This window comes from Choloepus didactylus, chromosome X (genome assembly GCF_015220235.1).
Source record: "Choloepus didactylus isolate mChoDid1 chromosome X, mChoDid1.pri, whole genome shotgun sequence".
NCBI classification, from domain to species: Eukaryota; Metazoa; Chordata; class Mammalia; order Pilosa; family Megalonychidae; genus Choloepus; species Choloepus didactylus.
Window position 1 is genome coordinate 85823232 of NC_051334.1, and position 23879 is coordinate 85847110.

The following is a 23879-nucleotide window of genomic DNA, read 5'->3' on the forward strand; positions in this document are numbered from 1 at the left end:
CAGTAGTAATCAATATTAAAATCTAAGCACATATTTTACTTAGCAAATAAAAATATAGTCAGAAGAATTAATTAGGGAAATATAAAAGGAGTCCAGGGAATTCATATTAATTGAAATCTCAAGTCATCTTTGACTTTTATTTCCCATGCGCTTTGTTTCCAACATCTGTCAGTTCTTCATTTAATTTCATTGCCATCATCCAAAGTCAGATCTTTAATATCTAACATGAGGCTATTAAAATACTGACTCTAGCCCTCAACCCTCCAATCTTTTTATACGACAATATGTATCATTCTTCCTAAATTAATGCTTTCCTGAAATCCTTCCTCTCCTTGGAAACCACTGTCTCCAAACTCTTTCACCAATTATTCAAGGTTTTTTATCATCTAGTTCCAAATAATATATCTAGATTTTACCTGGCCTTATCATTAATAAATCTCAAACAGGATCCCTTAATTCCAGCACCTTATTTGCACCTCTATGCACATCACTGCATTCAGAATATCCTCTCTACCTAAATCTGATCCATCTGTCTAGGCCTAGAATATGTCCTATCTCCTCCACTAGGCCAATCCTAACCATTCATTCCTGTTAATGTTCTTCTGAAATTTTATAGTATTTATTATTTAATAGTTTATTTGATACTTAAACATAAATTGCTTTATATTGCCAGCTGAATTTTCATATGTTACTTATTTCCCCAAACAGATGATAAGAGTAGGGAAACTTTCTTATACTTCTCATCCCAATAGTACCAAATATATAGTATTATACATATTGCTGTTGCTTAATTTTTATTTGTTGAATACATTTAGGAAAATGTGAGCTAATTCAAATTTTTTCTTGTAAGATACCAGTAAAATACCAGTAACAATTTGGGTTAGTAAGAATTCCATTAGCTTGCATTTAATACAAATTACATTTAATACAGATACTAATCACAGTTATGTAGGAGTTGGTTTATTTCTTGATATTTTTGCATACTCCTGACTGCTAGTGAGAGAAACAACTGAATTGGGAGTAATTCTAGATTTTAAGTTTATTCATGGTTAATATTTACTATTCTTTTCCTTCTTCTACTTACTTTTAATATATATTCAGCATACACCTGCAAAAATAAACATTCTGGAAACAAATATCTTAATTATACCCTACCTCCTGGGAGAAAATCCTTTAATAAAAGTTAGCAAGGCTTTGGATAAGATATTGCACATTATTCTGAGAGAAGGTTGTCTATTCCTTCACATGATCCAGGCTGCCAGAATTTGGAGAGCTTCTAAGTTCTTACAAAATTAGTTCTTCACTTTGTCATTTCATTTAAAGTGAATTCCCAGATCAGACATACTGATCTAAAAATAAAAGTAAAAAACACTAAAAAGCAAAAGCTATTTTATTAGATGACTGTTGCTTTATCTATCTTTTGGGACTGTTGTGTTAAAACAAGAGTATGAAGTTGAAAGCACTTATAAATAATAAAACACTATGTTAATGCTATATGTTTTTTATGTAAGTTGATACCAATTTATAAGGTGACTTTGATTTTTAAGCTATACCACAATACTTTATCAATGTTCTTTGTACCCCCAACTAATAAGGACAAATAACAACCAACTGTAAAAAAGCAGTATATGTGTTACTATAGACATCTTAAGTGAAGATGTCTACAGTAAAATTATTTATATACCTAATTATTTAAATACTCATTGAACTAATTTGGTTTATCTGGGATCGAGAAATGATTAAAATCTTATGAGTTATTTAATTTAAAGTGTAGTTGAAAGTTCATACTTGCACACGACACACTGTCTATGAAGTTGGAGAGCAGTGAACATGACAATAACAGAGTAGTTTCTCGGTGGGGCTTTAACAAGGCGACGGAATTTGTCTCCATTCATTCTTATTACAGGCCTTTTATTGGTCCATTCCATCAGCTGGCTAACCTTTTCTGATAACACCATCTAAAAAAGACAAAAGGAGCATGCTGTTAATACATTCAACTTGGCATTTAAAGTTCCTTTTAAGTAGGCAGCTTACTTAAAAATCAGACTAACGAGCAGAGGTACAGAGAAAATGGGAGAGATGTAAAATTAAAATTTAGTAGTCAGGCCTGATGACAATTATTCTTAAAATTATATTCTTTCACAGTGAGATTTAATCAGACATTACGTTTTTAGTGTAAATTATTTATTATTTACTAAGAAATAACAAAAACTCATAAAACCTTCCATTTACAAAATATTACAAAAAATGTTGAGTTAAACCAATAGGCCTGTTTTATGTAAGATTTTGCTTCTCAGAAAAAAAAAGAGCTACAAAGAAACTACAATAGTTAAACAATCTTGAAAGTGAAGAATAACGTGGGAGGAATCACTCTATCTGTTCTTAAGGCTTACTATATAGCTCCAGAAATCAGGGACAGTGGCGTATTGCTGAAGGGAAAGACAGAATAAAGAAGCTGGAAATAGAACCACATGTGTACAACTGATTTTTTTTTTTTTTGAGTTTATAGCTTTCATTTTATTTTTCAATTTTTAACTTTTTATTTTTATATTTATATAAACATACAACCTAAAATTTCTCATTTTAACCACTTTCAAGTGTACAATTCAGTGGTATTAATAACATTCACAGTATTGTGCTACTGTCATCAACATTCATTATCCAAACTTTTTCATCCCCTCAAATGGAAATTCTGCACCCCTTAATAACTCCCCATTCCCCTTACTCCCCAGCCCCTGGTAACCTACAATTTACTATCTTTATCTATGAATTTGCTTATTCTAGGTATTTCTTATCAGGGAGATCATACAATATTTGTTTTTGTGTCTGTTTTATTTTACTCAACATGATGTCTACGAGGTTCATCCATGTTGTATCATGTATCAGAAAATCATTCCTTTCTAGAGCTGAATAATATTCCACTGTATGTATATAACACATTTTGTTTATCCATTCATCTATTGATGGATACTTGGGTTGCTTCCACCTTTTGGGTATTGTGAATAATGCTGCTATAAACATTGATGTACAAATATCAGTTCGAGTACCTGCTTTCAATTCTTTTAGGTATATATCAACTATGCTCAACTTTCTGAGAAACTGCCAAACTGTCTACCATCAACATCTATTCAAGTCTCTGCTTTCAATTCTTTGGGGTATATGCCTAGAAGTGGGATTGCTGGGTCATATGGTAATTCTATATGTAACTTTTTGAGGAATTGCCAAACTGATTTCCATAGCAGCTACACCATTTTACAATTCCACCAGCAATGTACTAAAGTTTCCATTTCTCTGCATCCTTGTCAGCACTTGTTACCTTCCAACTTTTAAACAGTAGCCATTTTAATGAATGTGAAGTGGTATCTCCTTGCGGTTTTTATTTGCATTTTTCTAATGTCTAATGATGTTGAACCTCTTTTCATATGCTTATTGACTATGTGTATATCTTCTTTGGAGAAATACACGTTCAAGTTATTTGCCCACTTTTGTAGTGAACCCTTCAGAATGCCTTCTCATTTCTTTCTGTGCATATTTTTCCAATATTTTCTTTGTGATGACCATGGGGCTTAAACTTAACATCCTAAATCTATAACAATTTCATTTGGTTTATACCAACCTAATTTCAATAGTGTACACACACTATGTTCCTATATCCTTCTTTCCCCTCACCTTTATGTAGTTCTTGTCACTAATTACATATTTCTACATTATAAGTCCAAAACCACTGACACATTACTTTTTATGCATTTGCAGTTTTGATCCTGTAGGAAGTAAAAAGTGGGGTTGCAAACCAAAAATACAACAGTACTGGCATTTATATTTACCCATGTCATTACCTTTACTGAAGACCTTTATTTTTTCATGTGTCTTAAATCTGTTAGCATTCTTTCCTTTCAACCTGAAGAATTCCCGTTAGCATTTCTCGTAGGGCCATTCTAGTGGTCACGAACTCCCTGAGCTTTTGTTTATCTGGTAAAGTCTTAATCTCTCCCTCAGTTTTGCCTGATATAGAATTCTTGGTCAGCAATAATTTTCTGTCAGTATTCTATCCCACTGACTTCATGTCACCCCACTGCTTTCTTGCCTCCATAGTTCCCTAGAGAAATAGGCACTTTGTCTTACTGAGGCTCCTTCATATATGTTTCTTCTCTCTTGCGGCTTTCATAATTTTCTCTTTATCTTTGGTATTTGACAGGTAGATCATCATATGTCTCAGTGGTTTGTACTGTTCGGAGTTTGTTGAGCTTATTGGATGTGCATATTCATATCGTTCATTAAATTTGGGAAGTGTTCAGTCATTATTTCTAGAATATTCTTTCTTCCCTTTTCTTTCTTTCTTCTCCTTCTGAGTTTCCCATAATGTGTATATCTGCACGCTTAATGGTATGCCACAGTCTCTCAGGGTCTGTTTACTTTTCTTCATTCCTTTTTCTTTCTGCTCCTTAGACTGAATAATTTCAACTTTCTTATCTTCATTCTTTCTTCTGCCAGCTCCAATCTGCTGTTGAACCCCTCTAGGGAATTTTTTATTTCTGTTACAGTGATCTTTAACTCTGTTTGGTTCCTTTCATGACTTCTATCTCTTTATTGACACTCTCTTGTGTTTAACTATCATTTTTCTTTTGTTTGTCCATATTTTCCTTAAGCTATCTGAGCATATTTATAACTATTTTTAAAAAAGTCTGTCTGGTTTGCCAGAACACTGGAACTCCTCTTTGATGGTTTCTTATTCTTTAACCTTCTCTTTTCCATGAGCCATCTTTTAGTGATCATTTGTAGGTTTTGTAATCTTTTGTTGCCACCTGGACATTTTGATATTGTAATGTCATAAGCCTGGAATTTGGACACTGAAGTGTCTGTCTTTTTAAGCCTGTGTCCAGTTAGGGTAATGACAAATTTCCTTGAATGCCAGGAGCTAACATACATACATACATACATACATAAATAAATAAATGGAAGAAAGAAAAAGAAAAAAACCTTTCTCGTATTTTGCAAACTTACCTGTGCAAGTTCTCTCCTTCAGAGCATTTATCTGTCCTAAATATAAGTTTAGGCAATAGCCCAAGGCACACATGCATCTTGTCCTGGGCATGTCCACCTGTTTACAGGGATCTGAATGTCCTTTCTTCCCTAGGAAACAGTGTTTCTTCATGGTCCCAGACCCTGCACTGCATGTCCCACAGGCAGCTGTGATTTGTTCTGTAGGAGAGGAACATGCAGAGCAAGTTCTGGGACAGCAAGCATGCAATGAGTGTCCTGGTTCAGTCCTTCAGGCTGCCCCCGGACATACTAGCATAGACATACATGCTCCTGGTATGTGCACAAAGGTTACTCTGGTCCCTCCAGAATCTGGACCACGAACCTGCACTGGGAGCATGGGAGTGATAGGGTGGGGAGTGGGACTCCATCCAGGATGCCACAAGAGCCTACAGTTTTTAAGTTGCCTTTTTCTTGACTTGGTGTTTGCCCTGTTACTACAACCCTTCAACAGTTTTCTGGAGCTTTGAGAAAAACGGTTCTACCAGTTTTGGGTTGTTGCTTAAAGCTTCTGTGTGGGGATAGAGCCCACCATCTTGACTGGAAACTCCCTTTCTCCATTTTAAAATTTCATTGTTTGCCATTTATGTTGTTTAGTTGTAGGAGTTTTTATATATTGTTATTAAACCCTTTCAGATATATTGTTTCCAAATAATTTCTCCCATTCTGTAGGTTTTCTTTTCACTTTCTAATAAATGTACTTTGATGCACCAATGTTTTAAATTTTGATGAAGTCATATGCATCTTTTTCTTTTTTGCTTGTGCTACTGGTGTCTTCTCTAAGAATTCATTTCCTAACACAAGATCCTGAAGATTTTTCCTCTTCTCCTTGGAGTATATGAATAAATTTTCTACTATTCATACAAAACAAAAATGTGCAATAATTTTCACAATTAAATTATAATATGCATAAAGTTAAGCAAGCTTAAAGTCTTTCTATTCCCTTGAAACAGTTCAGTTGGCATGGCACAAAATAACCTCACTAAGGGGAAGTCAATGTGTCAAATACTGATGGTAATAATCAAGTGTAATGAGAATGTAGGACTACAAAGGGATTAAGAGGGACAAGAAAGGGAGGTGAGACAGCAGTCCTCATTTCATTCTAATTGCTTACTGTGCTGGTTTGGATGTATTACGTCCCCCAAAACGCCATTATCTTTGACGTAATCTTGTGGGGGCAGATGTATTCATTGTTGATTAGATTGTAATTCTTTGATTGAGTGTTTCCATGGAGATGTGACCCACCCAACCGTAGGTGATAACTTTGATTGGATAATTTACATGGACGTGTGGCCCTGCCCATTCAGCATGGGCCTTGATTAGTTCACTGGAGCACTATAGAAACTCAGACAGAAGGAGCAAGCTTCCTATAGCCAAGAGGGACACTTTGAAGAATGTATAGAAGCTGAGAGAGTAGCTACAGATGAGAGACAGTTTGAAGATGGCCACTGAAAGCAGACTCTTGCTCTGGAGAAGCTAAGAGAGGACAAACACCCCAAGAGCAACTAAGAGTGACATTTTTGAGGAACTGCAGCATAGAGAGGAACGTCCTGGGAGAAAGCCATTTTGAAACCAGAACTCTGGAACAGATGCCAGCCATGTGCCTTCCCAGCTTACAGAGTTTTTCCGGATACCATTGGCCATCCTCCAGTGAAGGTACCCGATTGCTGATGTGTTACCTTGGACACTTTATGGCCTTAAGACTGTAACTGTGTAACCAAACAAACCCCCTTTTATAAAAGCCAATCCATCTCTGGTGTTTTGCATTCTGGCAGCATTAGCAAACGAGAACACTCACATAATATTTATTTTAGTTAATTTGAGCAAAGTAGCTTAAGACAATTACAGATTCTCCTACTATCATTGAATATCATTAGAAATAGAGTATATGAGGAGGTCATGCCATCAACACGGCAACGTAAACAACTGCCAAAAACTTCTCTCCAGATATTCAGCAAAAAAGGGGGATAACCCTGACTTGTTCGGAACTCTGGAGGAGGGTGTGAATGGTGTGAATGGGAGAAGGACCGTATAGATGCCAAACTGAAGAAGAGAGCTATCAGGTAGGAGAATTCTATCCCGGGCCTGCAGGTCCTTTCACCTCCCCCTCACCCAGTCTCACGCAGCACGGAAGGAGCACAGAACCAGCAATTAGGATTCCTCTCACCTCCCACCTGGGACACAGACTAAAATATTGCTCATAACAGTGAGACAGATCTCCATTGCTTGGAGATCAGGGGGACAAGGGAGGACATTTCAAGGCCCAGATCAGTGAGGAGATGAAGAGTCTGGGAAAACATGGGCAGAGACTGTTTAAAGACCTGAGTCAGAAAGCCCTTCCCCCATCCTTGAGGAACACAGCAGCTAGTGGCCTGATATGTGTCATGGGCGTCCCAGAAGGAGAACAGAAGGGGAAAGGGGCAGAAAGAATAATGGAGGAAATAACTGAAAATTGTCCATCTCTTATTAAAGACATAAAAATACAGACCCAAGAAGCGCAGTGTATGCCAAACAGAATAGATCCAAGTAGACCAACTCGAAGACATTTAATAATCAGATTATCAAATGTCAAAGACAAAAAGAGAATTCTGAAAGCAGCAAGAAAAAAGTGATCCATCACATAAACAGGAAGCTAAATAAGACTATGTGTGAATTTCTCAGTAGAAACCATGGAGGTGAGAAGGCAGTGGTATGATATATTTAAGATACTGAAAGACAAAAACTGCCAACCAAGAATTCTATATCAGGCAAAACTGTCCTTCAAAAATGAAGGAGAATTTAAAATCTTTTCAGAGACACTGAGAGAGTTTGTAAACAAGATACCTACTCTATAAGAAATACTAAAGGGAGCACTACAGGCAGATAGGAAAAGACAGTAGAGAGGGGTTTGGAGAAGAGTGTAGAAATGAAGGGTAAAAAGAGAGAGACAGGAAATGAAGGGTAAACAGGAAATGAAGGGTAAAAAGAGAGAGACAGGAAATGAAGGGTAAAAAGAGAGAGACAGGAAAAAAATAAAAATAAAATAAACTATGACATATAAAATCCAAAAAATAAAATGGCAGACTGTAGACATTACATTGAGTGAAATTAGCCAGAAACAAAAGGACAGATACTGTATGGTCTCACTAATATGAACTAATATTGATGAGCAAAATTTGAGAGTTGAGATCACAGGTTATCAGGAGATAAGAAGAGGTTAGAGATTGGGCATTTGATACTGAAGGAGTACAGAAGATTCTACGGGATTAACTGTATAGATCCAGAAATGGAATGGATAGCGTAATAGTGTGTAAAGGTAGCACAATATTGTAAGTACTCTGAACAAAGATGAGCGTGAGTACAGTTGAAAGAGGAAGGCTAGGGACATTTGTGACACCAGAAGGAAAGACAGGAGATAAAGACTGGGATTGTATAACTTAGTGAAACATCGAGTGGTCAATGATGGTGATTAAATGAGCAAATATAAGAATGCTTTTACAGGAGGGAAAACAAATAATTGTCAACATTGAAAGGTGTTAAAAATTGGATGGTATGGGGGAAAATACAATCAAGGCAAACTAAAGTCTATAGTTAATTGTATCATTGTAAGATGCTTCCATTAATTGTAACAAAGGCAATATACCAAAGCTAAATGTCTATAAGAGGGGGATATAAAGGAGTGATATGGGATTCTTGGTGGTGGTTGTGTTGTCTGACATTTTAATTGTATTTTATTTTATTTTTATTTTTCTTCTATCTTTTACATTTTTATTCTTCATTTGTTTTCTCCTTTTCCTCTTTCTTTGTGGAAGAAATGGAAATGTCTTCATATAGATTGTGGTGGTGAATGCATAATTATGTGATTATACTAGGAATCAGATTGTTTACTTAGGATGGATTGTATGGTGTGTGAATAAAACTGTTTCAAAAATAAACAGAGGGATACAAGTGCTGGAGAAAATGTGGAGCGAGGGATGTACCTATTCCCCGTTGGTAGGGAAGCAGAATGGCACAGCCCAGCTGGAGGGCAGTGTGCTGGTTCCACAAGAAGCTAAACACGGGGTTTCCATAGGTCCTGCTGTCCCATTATTGGGTATATACTTGGAAGACCTGAGAACAGGGACATGAGCAGATACTGCACACTGGTGTTTATGGCAGCCATATTCATAATTCGCATGGATGGAGGTGGCCTAAGGGTACATTGACTGATAAACGGAATGGTGAACTGTGGTGTATACATACAATGGAAAACTGAGTGGTGGCAAGAAAAAATGAAGTTGTGAGGTATGCAGCTAGGTGAATGGACCTTGAGGACAGTATGTTGAGTGAAATCAGCCAAGATCAAAAAGAAAAACATTATAATGCCTCACTGATATGGACTAACTATAATGTGCAAACTCTGAGAATTGAATCTGAGAGCATAGATTATCAGGGGAAGGCTTATGGTAAAGGTTCCTAGATTGTAAGCTCTTACACTAGTCCCATCTATTCATGAGTTGTAATGGTTATTTCTAAATTCTGAGATGCTGAGCTGTTTGTATATAATCTGGTCTGTTCCTGTAACTTCGGATATCTGTGTGACACCTGAGACTCAGAGCCACAGTTTCCTAGATTGTAAGCTCTTACACTAGTCCCATCTATTCATGAGTTGTAATGGTTATTTCTAAATTCTGAGATGCTGAGCTGTTTGTATATAACCTGGTCTGTTCCTGTAACTTCGGATATCTGTGTGACACCTGAGACTCAGAGCCACAGTTTGGCAGCTCTGAATGTCAATATTACACCATACAGCAAATGTTAAAGAGGTTGAAAAAGAGATCAGACTTCAATTGGAGATATGAACAAAATGGACTTGATTAGAACTAAGGTAAACCAGACTAAAGGGAAAAGGATGATACTGACTGTGTTTTAAAACCTCAACTCCCATGTGAGACCAAAGGAGGAGATGTTTATTTGGTGCAAAATCTTTATTTTCTATAGCATGCTATATAATTTAAATTGTATGGTCAGTTTATTCAAACATCATAATTACATGGAACCTTGAATAGGGAGCGAGATCTAGTTGGTCTGTACAGGTTAGTGTGAAACCCTGATACATCCCAGAGTAATTTGGGCAGAGAATAAAAAGTATTTGAAAAGCCTCTTTAAGGGACTGGGGAAAAATGTGGAAATATTAAACTTCCACACCTGGGAACTCCTGATATTCTCGCTTGTACTGGGGACTACCAATTTAGTAGGCCAAGCCCCTGATCTTGAGGCTTGCCCTTATGAAGCTTCTTACTGCAAAGAAGAGGCTAAGCCTACTTATAATTGTGCCTGAGAGTCACCCCCAGAGAACCTCTTTTGTTTCTCAGATATGGACTGTCTTTCTCTAAGCCCACTCGGCAGGTAAACTCACTGCCCTCCCCACTACTGGGACTTGACTCCCAGGGGTATAAATCTCCCTAGCAAAGTGGGACATGACTCCTGGGGATGAGCCTGGACTTGGCATTGTGGGATTGAGAAAGCCTTCCTGACCAAAAGGGAGAAGAGAAATGGAACAAAATAAAATTTCAGTGGCTGAGAGATTTCAAATGGAGTCAAGAGGTCATTATGGAGGTTGTTCTTATATGTTATATAGATATCCCTTTTTAGGTTTTAGGGTATAAGAATAGCTATGAGGAAATACTGGAAACTGTTGAACTGCAATCCAGTATCTTTGATTCTTGAAGATGATCATATAACTATACAGCTTATATGGTGTGACTGTGTGATAATGAAAACCTTGTGGCTCATTATCCAGTGTATGGACAGATGAGTAGAAAAAGGGGGACAAAAAGTAAATGAATAACGGGGGGGGGAGTATGAGATGTTTTGGGTGTTCCTTTTTTTTATTCAATTTTATTGAGATATATTCACATACCATACAATCATCCATACAATCAATTGTTTACAGTACCATCATATAGTTGTGCATTCAGCACCTCAATCTATTTGTTGAATATTTTCCTTGGACCAGAAAAAGTAAAAATAAGAATAAAAAATAAAAGTAAAGAAGAACACCCAAAACACCCCCCACCCTATTTTTCATTTAGCTTTTTGCCCCATTTTTCTACTCATCCATCCATATACTGGAAAAAGGGAGTGTGATCCATAAGTCTTTCCCAATCACACTGTCACCTCTTGTAAGCTACATTGCAATACAATCGTCTTCAAGAGTCAAGGCTACTGGGTTGCAGTTTGATAGTTTCAGGTATTTACTTCTAGCTATTTCAGTGCATTAAAACCTAAAAAGGGTTATCTATATAGTGCATAGGAATGCCTATCAGAGTGACCTCTCACTCCATTTGGAATCTCTCAGCCACTGAAACTTTATTTCGTCTCACTTCACATCCCCCTTTTGGTCAAGATGTTCTCAATCCCACAAAGATGTTCTCGATCCCAAGGAGATTTACACCCCTGGGAGTCAGATCCCAAGTAGGGGGGAGGGCAGTGAGTTCACCCGCCAAGTTGGCTTAGCTAGAAAGAGGGCCACATCTGAGCAACAAAGAGGTACTCGGGGAGACACTTATGCACAATTATAAGCAGGTTTAGCCTCTCCTTTGCAGTGACAAGCTTCATAAGGGCAAGTCCTGTGATAGATGGCTTGGCACATCAAACCGCCAGTCCTCAATGTTTGTGACAACATTAGCAACAATCCAGGTGAGGAAGCCCAACACCTCTCCATTTTCCCCCAGCTCCTCAGGGAGGCCCTGCATATATATTTTTATTCTCTGTCCAAATTACTTTGGGATGTGTTGCTATTTCACACTAACCTATGCAAACCTACCAGGTCTCACTTCCTATTAAAAGTTTCATGCAATTTTGGTATTTGAACGAACTGTGTGAGTTAAGATTGTTTAGGAAATATAGATCTTGCACCAACTAAACATCTCTTCCCTTGGTCTCACATGGAATTTGAAGTTCTAAAATGCAGTCAGTATTGTCCTTTACCCTTTGGCCTGATTTGCCCTAGTCCTAACCACCTCTGCTTCACTCATATCTCTAATTGAAGTCTGGATTGTTTGTCAGCTTTTTTAACAGTTGCTACATGTGCTAATACTGACATTCATATCTGCCGAGTTCTAGCTTTGTGTTTCAGGTGCCACACAGATACCCAAAGTTCCAGGGATCAATTAGATTATACACAAGGGGATTAGCATCTTGGAATCTGGAGATAGCCATTACAATTCAGGAATAAATGTGACTGCTGAAAGGGCTTATAATCTAGGGACTGTTACAATAAGCGTTCCCCTGATAAGCTGTGCTCTAACATTCAATTCTGAGTTTACACATTGTAGCTAGTCCATATTGGTGAGGCATTATACTGTTTGCCTTTGTTTCTGGCGTAGTTCACTAAAAATACTGTCTGCAGGTTCCATTAACCTCGTTGAGTGGCACACAGCTTCAATCCTTCTCACATTAGCTCAATATTTCCTTGTATGCACACACAGCAGTTCACCATTCTGTTCCTCATTCAATGTGCCCTTAGGCCACCTCCACCCATTGCAAATCATACATATTGTCTCCATAAACACCAGTGTGCAAATGTCCATTCATGTCCCTGCTCTCAGATCCTCCAGATAAATGCCCCCTAATGAAATTGCAGAACCTTATGGCACTCACATACTTAGCTTCGTGTGGAACCATCCCACTGTCCTCCAGAAAGGCTACACCATTCTGCCTCCTAACCAACAGTAAATACATACATCCCCCTCTCCATGTTATCTCCAGCACTTTTATCCCTGTTTATATTTTTCCATACAATTTTTAGAGCTATATTGACATACCATATAATTATCCACAGTATACAATCAGCTGTTCATGGTATCATCATACAGTTGTGCATTTATCACCACAATCAGCACTTGAACATATTGATTACTATGGGAAAAAAAGTTCTCTTTTTTTTAATGAATAATAAAAAAGATAATAAAAAGAAAAATAAAATATCATACAATACAGTAGTAGGGTCAGACAATATTGGGTGTTCCTTTTGACCTTTATTTTTTCTTATTTTTTTGAGTAATGAAAATGTTCAAAAAATGGATTGTGGTGATGAAATGCACAACTATATGATTATACTGTGAACAACTGATTGCACATTTTGGATGATTGCATGGTATGTGACTATATCTCAATAAAATTGCATTAAAAATTGGCAAAAGTGTCATGCAACAGAACACCTACATTTTTAAACTTCCCCTGAGTAAGATCACAGTAATTTTTATAATACAGTCTAAACATTCCTAGTTCCAGGAGGAAGGGGTAAAAAACAAACCAACATCTTTACCAGCCTTTATCAATGCCATTTTTACAGATGAGAAAATTCAATTTTATAGATTGTGAAAACTAAGCAAACCAGCAAATTAAAGAACAGATTCCTGACTCTGTATGTGCACAGTTAATGAAATAATTCTATGTTTATTAAGGACTTTTTGATATATACTGCTGAATTCATCTCAATCCACCTGGGGGAATTAGGAAAGGATTAGCTGAGGAAGAAGGTAACGTTTGAGCTAATAGTTGAAGGCAGTGTAGGAACCCTCAGGTGAATGGGGTAGGAGGAAGAGAAGATGCAAGACACTAGCAGAAGGTCCTGGGAGTGCAGGGATTGAAAGCAAGAGGTCCAGAAATGCAGGTAATTCAGTATGACTAGTACAGGGAAGAGCCTAGACTGCGATGAATCTGGAAGAAGCAGATCACAGGCTATAGAGACCTTTTATACTTTGCAAATACACCTGCGAGAGCGATAAGGGTCTGAACAATGGCCAAGAATATTGCAATAACTGCCTAAATGGCAAATGTGGTCATTGTAAAAATCCAGAAAATATCAGTATATAGAGTAAATAATGAAAGTGTTCTCCTCATCCACCATCCCACTCCCCAGAAACAGCCACTGTTAGCAACTTGTTATGTAACCTAATATTAAGGTTTCTCTATACATATTCATACAGTTGTGTACAACGTTTTTTCTTCCTTTCTTTTTTTTTTTTTTTTAACATAAAAGAGCTCTAGAATATAAAATTATGTTTTGCTCTGCATCTTGTTTTCCATGTAACAATGACTTGGAACCCTCCTAAAAAAGCACATCAATTTCTAGTTCCACTGGGTATGAGCCGGCTGACTTCACCATAGTGCTTATAATGGCCTATTTTTAATTTTACTTTTGCCAATTCAATAAGTAACTCATTTCAATTTGCTAACTTATTTTTTAATGGAATAGTTCAAATATTCAGAAACATACAGAAGATAGCTTCTCTCTTATTTCTGTTCAAGTGGCAAGCATCTGACATATTTAACGGACATTTTAAAAGTGCATTACATGTTTTGTGTACTAGAGGAAGCACAGAATGTATAGGAAATAGCACTAATCTGACTGACCTAGGGTGTTAGTCCTTCTGCAATATTAACTGTGTAAACTCAAGACTCGGTTTTCCTCATCTATAAAATGAGGGCACTGGTATATATAAAATCGCTAATAATCTTTTTTTTTATTGCCTTTGTTACATTTAATGGAAGCATATCACAATGTTACTGTTGACCACAGACTCCAGCTAATAATCTTTTACAGCTCTAAGAGTATACGGCTTTGAGCCACAAATGTTTCAAAACACAATGTTAAAATTCCTCTGCTTGGATTGCTTAAAGATGAGTAAAGAATACTGTATCTTCCCCACTTCAAAGCCTGTAAATTCCACATGGAGGATCTCAGTTTTGTTCACTTATGTAAACCAAATGTCTGGAACAGTGCCTGCCACGCTTGATATCTGTAGATGATTTAAAGTGGGTTAAGCGCTTCTATTCTAAGTAGCTTTGAAACATTTGGCGAATCAATAAATTTGGTATAGTTTTACTCTTAAGTCTAATTCTTACACTCCTGAAGTGAAAATGCTACAAAAAATATATATAGCTCTTATGTGTGCAATGAGAGAGTTATACCTGCCGACAGCAAAAAGACGCTCAGATATATTTATCCCCCGTACATAAAGTCTAAGCACCCCCACGCGGCCCATACCCAAAGAAGTGTCAAAACTAGTAGCTATGTACATTCACAGGCCTATAGTTGTCATCCAGTCCCTCCCCGCTCTCAGTCTCTACATGACCATAGGAAAAAGTTGTATTTCTTTCTCACGCACCCCACAACTCTTAAAACGGCGGAACTGAAGCCATCAAAGCAACGAACTAGCGGGGAAAAGGGGCGGGAAGAGGACAACAGACACTCTCAAGCCCCACTTTCATTGGGAAAAGCCAACGTTGCTGAAAACAACGTCCTCACCTCCTTCTTTCTTTGGGCAGAGGTCGACGGAACTCGGTAAACGAGCAGAAGCGCCACTGCCACGGTAGCAGAGACACACCGAAGCCACCATCGCGCTGCCATGTTCGCTCCTCTCTCCCCGGGTAAGCGAAACTTTCCTCCTGCAGGCTCTGAGGGTGGGGCGTGAGAATAAGCTAACCGGCCCCTTACATTTCCTCATTGGTCCAGTTCAGCCCTGCCTGGCGGCGCCTCCCGTTACGTCATAGCTTGCTAAGCCTGACGCCCGCTAAAAGACAGTTCACTTCTAATTGGTCCCCGTTAGCCAATAGAAAAAAGATAATCTGGAGGTTTTTCATTGGTCCGCTAAGGATAATGGCGGTCCCTTTTCATTTACGTAAGATGACGCTCTAAGTGGCTCTTAAAACACGCATGCGCAGTTGTGAAATGTCGTGGTTTTTTTGGAGTGCAAAATGGCTTAATGCTGATTAAACCTGGTATTCTCCTCCCGGCCCTAGAGACTCATTCAGACCAAGAGGCTCATTCAGAAGTCCTTGAAATCCACCGTTTTCGTGAAATATTCTAGGGAAATGAGACCTAACTACGTGATTACTAAGAGCTACCTTAGTCTCTCATCTTGCCTCTGTCTCATCTTGCCACTAAAGTACTTCAAATTTAAAAAAAAAGTAAAAGTAGGAAAGCAAAAATGTACTTAATATCACTGAGGGGGTTTTTAAAAAGCAAACGAACAAGAACTCGTTGAATACCTTCTATGGTCCAGGAATCCTACCACGTGCACTGAAAAAGAGGATGTCAAAAATTATAAGCTATTCATGTTATTATTTATATATTTTTTAGTTAAACGCCTTGATACTTAAAGCACCCCCAAGGACTTAAATTATGGGTTAAAGATAGCAAGTGCATTCTCTTTTATGTTATTATATTTGTTTCAGAGATAGGTGCAAGAGATTGCAAGGCTTTACTTCCTCTTTCATCGTCATATACAGTTTTCTTTAAACATCCAATTCTCCTATCTAAGTATAATAAAAATCCTCCATAGCTGAAGAAGTTTCCGTTTCTTTGGCCGAGTTCTGTTTATCACAGTGGGTTGACTAGGGATAACTTTACTATCGAATAATAGTATACCCAAGAGAAAAAAAAACAACCAAATAAAGTCAGTCGCCTATAATTTGAATTTATTTTGGTGGGGTGGAACATATCATATGACTTATAATTTCATTATGTGGGAGAGACAAGGAGACACGTATGGAAACAAAGATAGCTTATTCCGCAGTGAAGAAATGTGGTATAGAGATGTGAAAAAAATGTGTACGGACATCTTTATTGGGACAATTGGTGAAATTGTAATATGGGCTGTATTGTATCAGTATTAAATTTTCTTAATTTGATTAACTGTACAGTGGCTATATGTAAGCGAATAACCTTTTGGGAATGAACCCTGAAGTATTATCAGGTAAAGGTGCATGATATAATGTATGCAACCTACTCTCAAATTGTTCAGAAAAAAAACTATATATAGAGAGAGGACAAATGTGGCAAAATATTACTAGTTGGTGTACCTAGGTAACGAGTACACAGTTCCTCCCTGTCCCCCAATATTTTATTATAAAAATGTTCAAACACACAGAAAAATGGAAAGAATTGTACTCTGAATACCCACCTCCAAGATTCTACAATCGACAGTTTGTTATATTTGCTTTATCACATATTTATTACATATTTATCCATATATTACAGGAATTCTTTTAACTATCCTTGCAACTTTTCTCTAAATTTGAAACTATTTCAAAATAAAAAGTTAAGCCAATTAGTATGTAGTAAAAGGAGACAAAATTAAAGAAGTGAAGGGAGTTTTGGGGGGACGGAAAGAACGAGCCAGTGTGGAGCCAGATACAAACCTAAGCCTTTGGAACTTGAACATCATCTTGAAGCCGATGCCTTAGACAACTCAGCCTAAGATCGATTCTTAGCTCTCCTCTAAAGAGCCCTAAAGCTGATTTCGGGGGGTTCTCTCGTTCTTCATTAAACACTGGATACGTCATTTATAAAGGCTGAAACTACATTTCCCAAAACCCCTCATTTTTCTACTGAGAAAAGCGATTACAATTTCTAGATGGGGTTTTTCAGATCTCGCGAGATTTCATCAAATCTCATTAATGAGCCTTGCCGAAAGCCATTTTGTTTTTCAGGGCTCTTTGCAAGGGTAACCGAGTCCGCTGCAGCAGTTGCCCTAGTTGTGTCTCCAGCTTCACGATGTTTCCCTTGGCCAAAAACGCACTGAGTCGTCTCGGAGGTGAGCAAATCATTTTCAGCAGCCTTATATCCATTTGCCATCTGTCCTCAGCCCCCTCCCCCACCATGCCCCAAGTAATTGGGAAGATGTCCTTAGCATTGGCCTTCTCATCCGGAGTATCTGCTTCGGTTCCCTTCTCTCTGTTACCTGGCCCTGTTTTCTTGTTATTCAGTAGTCTACCATTTCAGGGAAGGACACTTGGTGGATACCTCTCGTTCCTTAAGCGATTCCCTAAATTCCCTAAGTTCTATTTCCACGTAGAACTTCCTATCTAATTCCTATAGCCATAACGGAAGGAAACTGTAAATCTAGCTTTTCATTTGGTTTCATTGCAGGGAGACAACTTGAATGGTAGCCCTGCAGCTTTGAAATAATTTGAGGGTTATTAACTGAATATTAGTGCTCCGAAAGCAATTGTGGTCCTTTTTTTTAACCTATAAGTTAGGCAAGTACAGGGAAAATTTGAGACCACATTATGTATTGAGAATACACTAGATTGGAGAGAAAAACTCATTTCTATACTTCATTTGTACTGAAGATGACCTTGAGTAATTATTAATTTTTCAGCGTTAGCAGTTGTTTTACAGTGAAGATGACCTTAAGCCATAACCATTTAGCTTCTTTAGCCTTTCTTTTACTTTTAAATAACACTCAGGCAACTTTGAAAATAGCTAAAAAAAAATAGTTGCCCTATTGTTTTTCATATTCCCCAAGTCGCATTTATTATTTTTGTACTTTGGGCAGATGATTCAACCTCTGTGAACCTAAGTTTCCTCCTTTGTAAAATAGGGGGTTAGTAAATAATACCTCATAGGGTTACTGAGGATTATATGAGATTACCAGTGTGTGGTAACCAAACCTTTTCTTGTTACAGAGGAGAGGTCTAAAGAAATCTTGTTGGGTAACCTGAATTTTGAGGTCATGAGGTGTTGCAGAGTTATTTATCACTTTTTTTAAAAACTGCTTTTAAAATTTTTTTATTCTAGTAACAGATAAAATCTAAAATTTTCCATCTTATCCACTTTAAATTATACAATTTAGTTGTATTAAATTCACAGTGTTGTGCCACCATCACCATCATCCATTACCAAAACTTCTATCAGTTTGGTAATCACTTTTAATTTCTTTTCCCTTTGAGCAAGTAGGGACTTGCACCTCAGGAAAGGGTTGTCTTTTGTTTTTAAGGTAGAATTCAGCACACATTTTTTTAACTGTTTAAGAGCAGACTATATTGTGAAATGTTTGTAAATTTAAGCATACTAGGTATGACTATTTAAAGATGAAAACAAAAGCTGTGCAAGGCAGTTATAAGAAGAAACCATTAAAGGTCAAATAACTTTCCTGAAATAACCCATTATATCACCTAAGAGCCATTTGATGTGCTTAAATGCTAGTAGGGAATGGGCAGTATTGCTGTTTCTCTAACATGCTTTCCATTACATACTTAACACAAGTACCTTTTGAAGCCCTCTTCAAAACAATTAGGACTTGCTACACAGATTGGAGAGGAAGGGCAAAAAAAAAAAAAAAAAAAAAAAAAAAACAAAATACCAGAAATATGCATTTATGCATTTCCCAAGCTCTTTCCTCGCCCCTCCTAAGTGCCTCTAGAGGCAATTTGAAAATTGTTCTACCCTTTCTACTTGAGTAATAGTAAAAGCAAAGTTTTAAGCTTGTCATTCTGCTCAAAAACCTTTATCTACCAAAAAAAGTGGCCCAGCCTTGGAGGCCCTCCACGATCCTTTCTGGTGTTATCCCCTATTACTTACATACCTTGTCCTTCAACCAAACTAGATTTTCCAGTACACTGGGCTTTTCTGCCTTTGTACAGATTTCCCTTCCCCACGTCTACATTGTCAAATCCTACTTGTCATTCAAACTGCTTAGCTAAAATTCTACTTCCTTGTATTTTCATACTTTTTTAAAAATCAAAATTGCCCTAATTTTTAGGTTTAAATTTTTTTATGGTCATAAATATTTAGTTTGCTTTAATTTGAAATTCATTTTGAGTTTATTTGCCCTTGTATGTTGTGAGTTGTTGAACAATGTTGAGTAAACATTAGTGAAAATTTTAAGACAAATGTTCAAATTAATGAATAGGATGAATAGGAACCAAGTTTCAGAGGTTTTACAAATACCAATTTGTAGTGAATGTGACTAACATCACCTCTTTGCCTTCTTCCCCAACATATGAAAATTTTAAAACATACAGAAAAGTTGGAAAAATTATATGATGAACACTCACATACCTATCATGTAGAGTCTGCAGTTCACATTTTGCTACATTTGTTTATCACATTATCCATCCATCAATCTTTATTTCTGATGCATTTCAAAGTATGTTATTTTGCTTTTAACTATAATATTTTAACATTTTATTGAACTGCTTAATGCTATGAAGTTAATTTCCTTAGCTTTCTTGATTGGCAATATTGATCACATATGTTCTGTTTTCCTGATAATTGATAGATATACTTCTGTATCTTTTTTTTTTTCTTTCTTTAAGTTCGAAGCATTCAGCAAACAATAGCAAGGCAGAGCCACCAGAAACGTGCACCTGATTTCCATGACAAATACGGTAATGCTGTATTAGCTAGTGGAGCCACTTTCTGTGTTGCTGTATGGACGTATGTAAGTACTATTGATTAGTAATTTCTGTTTTAGATGTGTCTCATTCCTCTTTTGCACATGTATTCAACATGTTTTAACACAGTAGCATACGTTTATAGTTAGGAGGGACTAAGCAATGCAGGAATTTCTTCCTCAGCATTCAGCATTCATCTATCTTCTTTTCTTTACATTTTCAGTAACAAGTGGCTTACTGAATCAGTTGGCAGCCCTTTTCGTGTCGTATAGCTGTAAAAGGATATGTTGTTAAAATCTGCCTCCCTTTATATTCTATCTATTATTCTATTGCCCCACAGGAATTCTGATCCCACTTCTATGTAACAGTCTTCAGATATTAGAAAATTGCTATCATATCTCTCTCTGAATACTCTCTTTCAGATTAAACATCCTTAGTTCTGTCAGTCATTTTTTGCTACGTGGTTTCCAGAATTTTCACCCTCCTGGACACACTCTACTTATTTTTTCTTTTAAAATTGTACACACAGAACTGACCGTAGTATTCCTGACAGATGAGATGTAAAGTAATTTACTTTCAATATTTTTGCTTTTTACATCTGTATATTTAACAATCTACTTAGCAGTCACTCTTCTTGCTGGTTAAAAATAGGAATTCTGAAATTAAAAGAAATGTATATATATTGGTTTTAAAAGGTAAATCAACTCTTACCTTGCTAACCAAACTTTAATAGACCCTTTCCATTCTTGTGTTGATCTTCCTGAAATCAGTTATACTATTAATTAGAAGGATAAGCAGATGTTGAACAAATGTGTCATCAGAGGAGCTTTTAGAGATGAAGTTCTCCTTAATGAAGGGCTATTAAAACTATCTCTTTGGCAGTTATTTAGGTTGTTGTGGTTGAAGGAAGGAATGTTTTGAGCAAATACTATAGAAATACGCAATATAAATTTGAATTAAGTAAAATTAAGAATTCAGTTCCTCAGTCATAATAGCCACATTCCTCTTGCTCAATAGCCGCATGTGGTTAGTGACTACTATATTGGACAGCAAACATTATAGAATACTCCATCATCTGAGGAAAGTTCTATTGGACAGCACTGCTCTTTTAGTCTACATGGAGGGCTATATTCCAGATGAGTTTCTGTGTGTTTTTAACCTATAGAGCAAAATACCTTTGTCACTTTCAAGAAATAGGGTTCAAGGGAAAGTGGACTTTGACTTAAATGTGTATAACTGACAGCATTTTCATTCTTACAGACAGCAACACAAATTGGAATAGAATGGAACCTGTCCCCTGTTGGCAGAGTCACCCCAAAGGAATGGAGAGATCAGTAATCATCCCAGCTGATGTGATTATTGAAATGTTTCAAAACCAACTTATAATTGATGAAAGTAAAAGCATTGTGTATCCATTAAAATACGGCATTAATGAAGAAATAAAGTACATTTGAAACCTTTTTTGTAGGCTTTGTTTCCTTTTAAATGAAACCAAGTTCGATCACTTTTCATTTATTTAACCTTTGTTTTAATATTAAAGTCAAAATGCTATACAATCTTAAATATCTTTTCTCTGTAAAGTAGTATAAAAGGAACATTTGGCTATCACCCAGAAGTCTGAAATTATATCATATGATCACAAGAGGTATTTTAGGTCATCTTTGAGCTTAAAATCTGGTATCCAGATTTTGGTTACTCTTACTTCTTTCTATCTCTCATTTATGTTTATATTTGGAATTTGCATTAAGTTCTTTTCACTCTTGCCTAGAGAACTTATGGTGTCATCAGAACCAACAGAAGTGTGGTCATAGAACATGAACTCCTAGGTTATTTGAAGACCTGTTGGCTCCTTGCTCTCTTGGCACATTTATTTAGAGCTTTATAGTTAGCATTGTTTAGAGAAGTTTAAAATGTTACTTAAGAAGGGTTCTGTCAAAAACAGTTTAATCGCATCAAAAACAGTTTATTCACAATTATCTATCAGTAACCTCTCCTATTGCCTTACTGTTATTATAGCAATGTTTCATTTTGTGGATTATAGTAAGTTCACTATATGACATGGGATTTCATGTTTAGCTGAAGAAAACAGTATCTGCACCAAGGGCTTCATTACTTCCTCGGCTGAAGGCTATAAAGTTGTCTCCTGTAGCAGTGTTTTGACAATGGTCAAGTATGAAGAAAATGAAATTTCAGTTGAGTAACAATATATATTAGCTAAATCTAGAGATTTCTAAAATCCACTTATGTTAGTATAAAAGGTTTAGGTAACTGGCTTTTGGGAATCTCCAAATTTACCTAATGTAGCTAAGGATTTAAACTTAACCAAACATTTGTAAAATTTTTTGCTTATTATATTACATGAAATACTAGAAGTGCTTTCATAACATGTCCTAACTTCTCATCAAATGCACTAACGTCAAAAATTTCATGGTTTGGGAAAAATTGTCATTGCAAAATAAGGTTAGAAAACTAGTAACTAGTACCATTTTTAAATAAAATTTGAATACAAACATACCACATTTAGAAAGAATGTTATTCGTAGTATTATTCACATGTAACTCTAAGACATGATTAAGCAAAATAAACGTCAGGAGGTCTCAATCTTCCATTAGATACTTTTCATTGACTTAGGAGTATTCTAATGACAGGAGGAAATTTTCAGTATGATTTTTACTACTGTCAGGTGAGTGATAGTGTTAGCTATTCTGACAGGTGAAAAGAAATATGTATGGTATTTTGGAATGTATTTTTCCATTTGTTTGCAGAAGTATAAGTTGCTTTTTGTGATAAAACCTGGTGATGACCCAGGGAAGTGAATCTCCCTGGCAACGTGGAATATGACTCCCAGGGAGGAATGTAGACCTGGCACCGTGGGACGGAGAACATCTTCTTGACCAAAAGGGGGATGTGAAAGGAAATGAAATAAGCTTCAGTGGCAGAGAGATTCCAAAAGGAGCCGAGAGGTCACTCTGGTGGGCACTCTTATGCACACTTTAGACAACCCTTTTTAGGTTCTAAAGAATTGGGGTAGCTGGTGGTGGATACCTGAAACTATCAAACTACAACCCAGAACCCATGAATCTCGAAGACAGTTGTATAAAAATGTAGCTTATGAGGGGTGACAATGGGATTGGGAAAGCCATAAGGACCAAACACCACTTTGTCTAGTTTATGGATGGATGTGTAGAAAAGTAGGGGAAGGAAACAAACAGACAAAGGTACCCAGTGTTCTTTTTTACTTCAATTGCTCTTTTCCACTCTAATTATTATTCTTGTTATTTTTGTGTGTGTGCTAATGAAGGTGTCAGGGATTGATTTAGGTGATGAATGTACAACTATGTAATGGTACTGTAAACAATCGAAAGTACAATTTGTTTTGTATGACTGCGTGGTATGTGAATATATCTCAATAAAATGATGATTTAAAAAAATAAAAAAAAAAAAAAAAAAAACCTGGTGATGATAGGCAGCACCTTTGAACAAGCTTCTAAAACTTAATTTCATAGCTACCTTGTCCTGATGAGTAATTCTAAAACTACCATGGCCACTACTAGAAAGAAAGCAGTAGTTTAAGTCTTCAAATTCTTTATGCCATCGCAATATTCTGATTTTGCAGCTTTCTTAGTACATTCAGATAAAAAGTTTTATCCTCTCACACAAGATGCACTAAACTTAGCCCATAGCACATCACC

General features: G+C 36.7%; 2 protein-coding genes across 3 annotated transcripts in view; one reads left to right on the forward strand and one right to left on the reverse strand.

Moving 5' to 3' along the window:
- Positions 1-15476, reverse strand: part of MAGT1 (magnesium transporter 1) — a 77703-nt gene extending 62227 nt beyond the window's left edge. Inside the window, exons 1-2 of one of the 2 annotated variants that reach the window (XM_037821714.1) lie at positions 15314-15476; positions 1789-1958 (exon numbers count right to left, since the gene is read on the reverse strand). In XM_037821714.1, the coding sequence (XP_037677642.1) occupies positions 1789-1958; positions 15314-15415 (272 nt within the window). In that variant the 5' untranslated portion in view covers positions 15416-15476. The remainder of the gene's footprint in view (positions 1-1788; positions 1959-15313) is intronic. The other variant, XM_037821713.1, reaches the window with a different exon arrangement.
- Positions 15477-17467: 1991 nt separating this feature from the next.
- Positions 17468-21648, forward strand: LOC119522963 (cytochrome c oxidase subunit 7B, mitochondrial). The gene is made up of 3 exons (XM_037821702.1): positions 17468-17603; positions 20110-20234; positions 21448-21648. The coding sequence occupies exons 1-3, from the start codon at positions 17564-17566 to the stop codon at positions 21523-21525; spliced, it is 243 nt and encodes an 80-aa protein (XP_037677630.1). The 5' UTR covers positions 17468-17563; the 3' UTR covers positions 21526-21648.
- Positions 21649-23879: the final 2231 nt, after the last annotated feature.

Coding starts and splice junctions, on each gene's coding strand:
- LOC119522963 (XM_037821702.1), top strand. CDS start 17,564: ATGTTTCCCTTGGCCAAAAACGCACTGAGTCGTCTCGGAG. Junction 17,604..20,109: donor CGCACTGAGTCGTCTCGGAG/GTGAGCAAATCA, acceptor TCTTTCTTTAAG/TTCGAAGCATTCAGCAAACA. Junction 20,235..21,447: donor GTGTTGCTGTATGGACGTAT/GTAAGTACTATT, acceptor TCATTCTTACAG/ACAGCAACACAAATTGGAAT.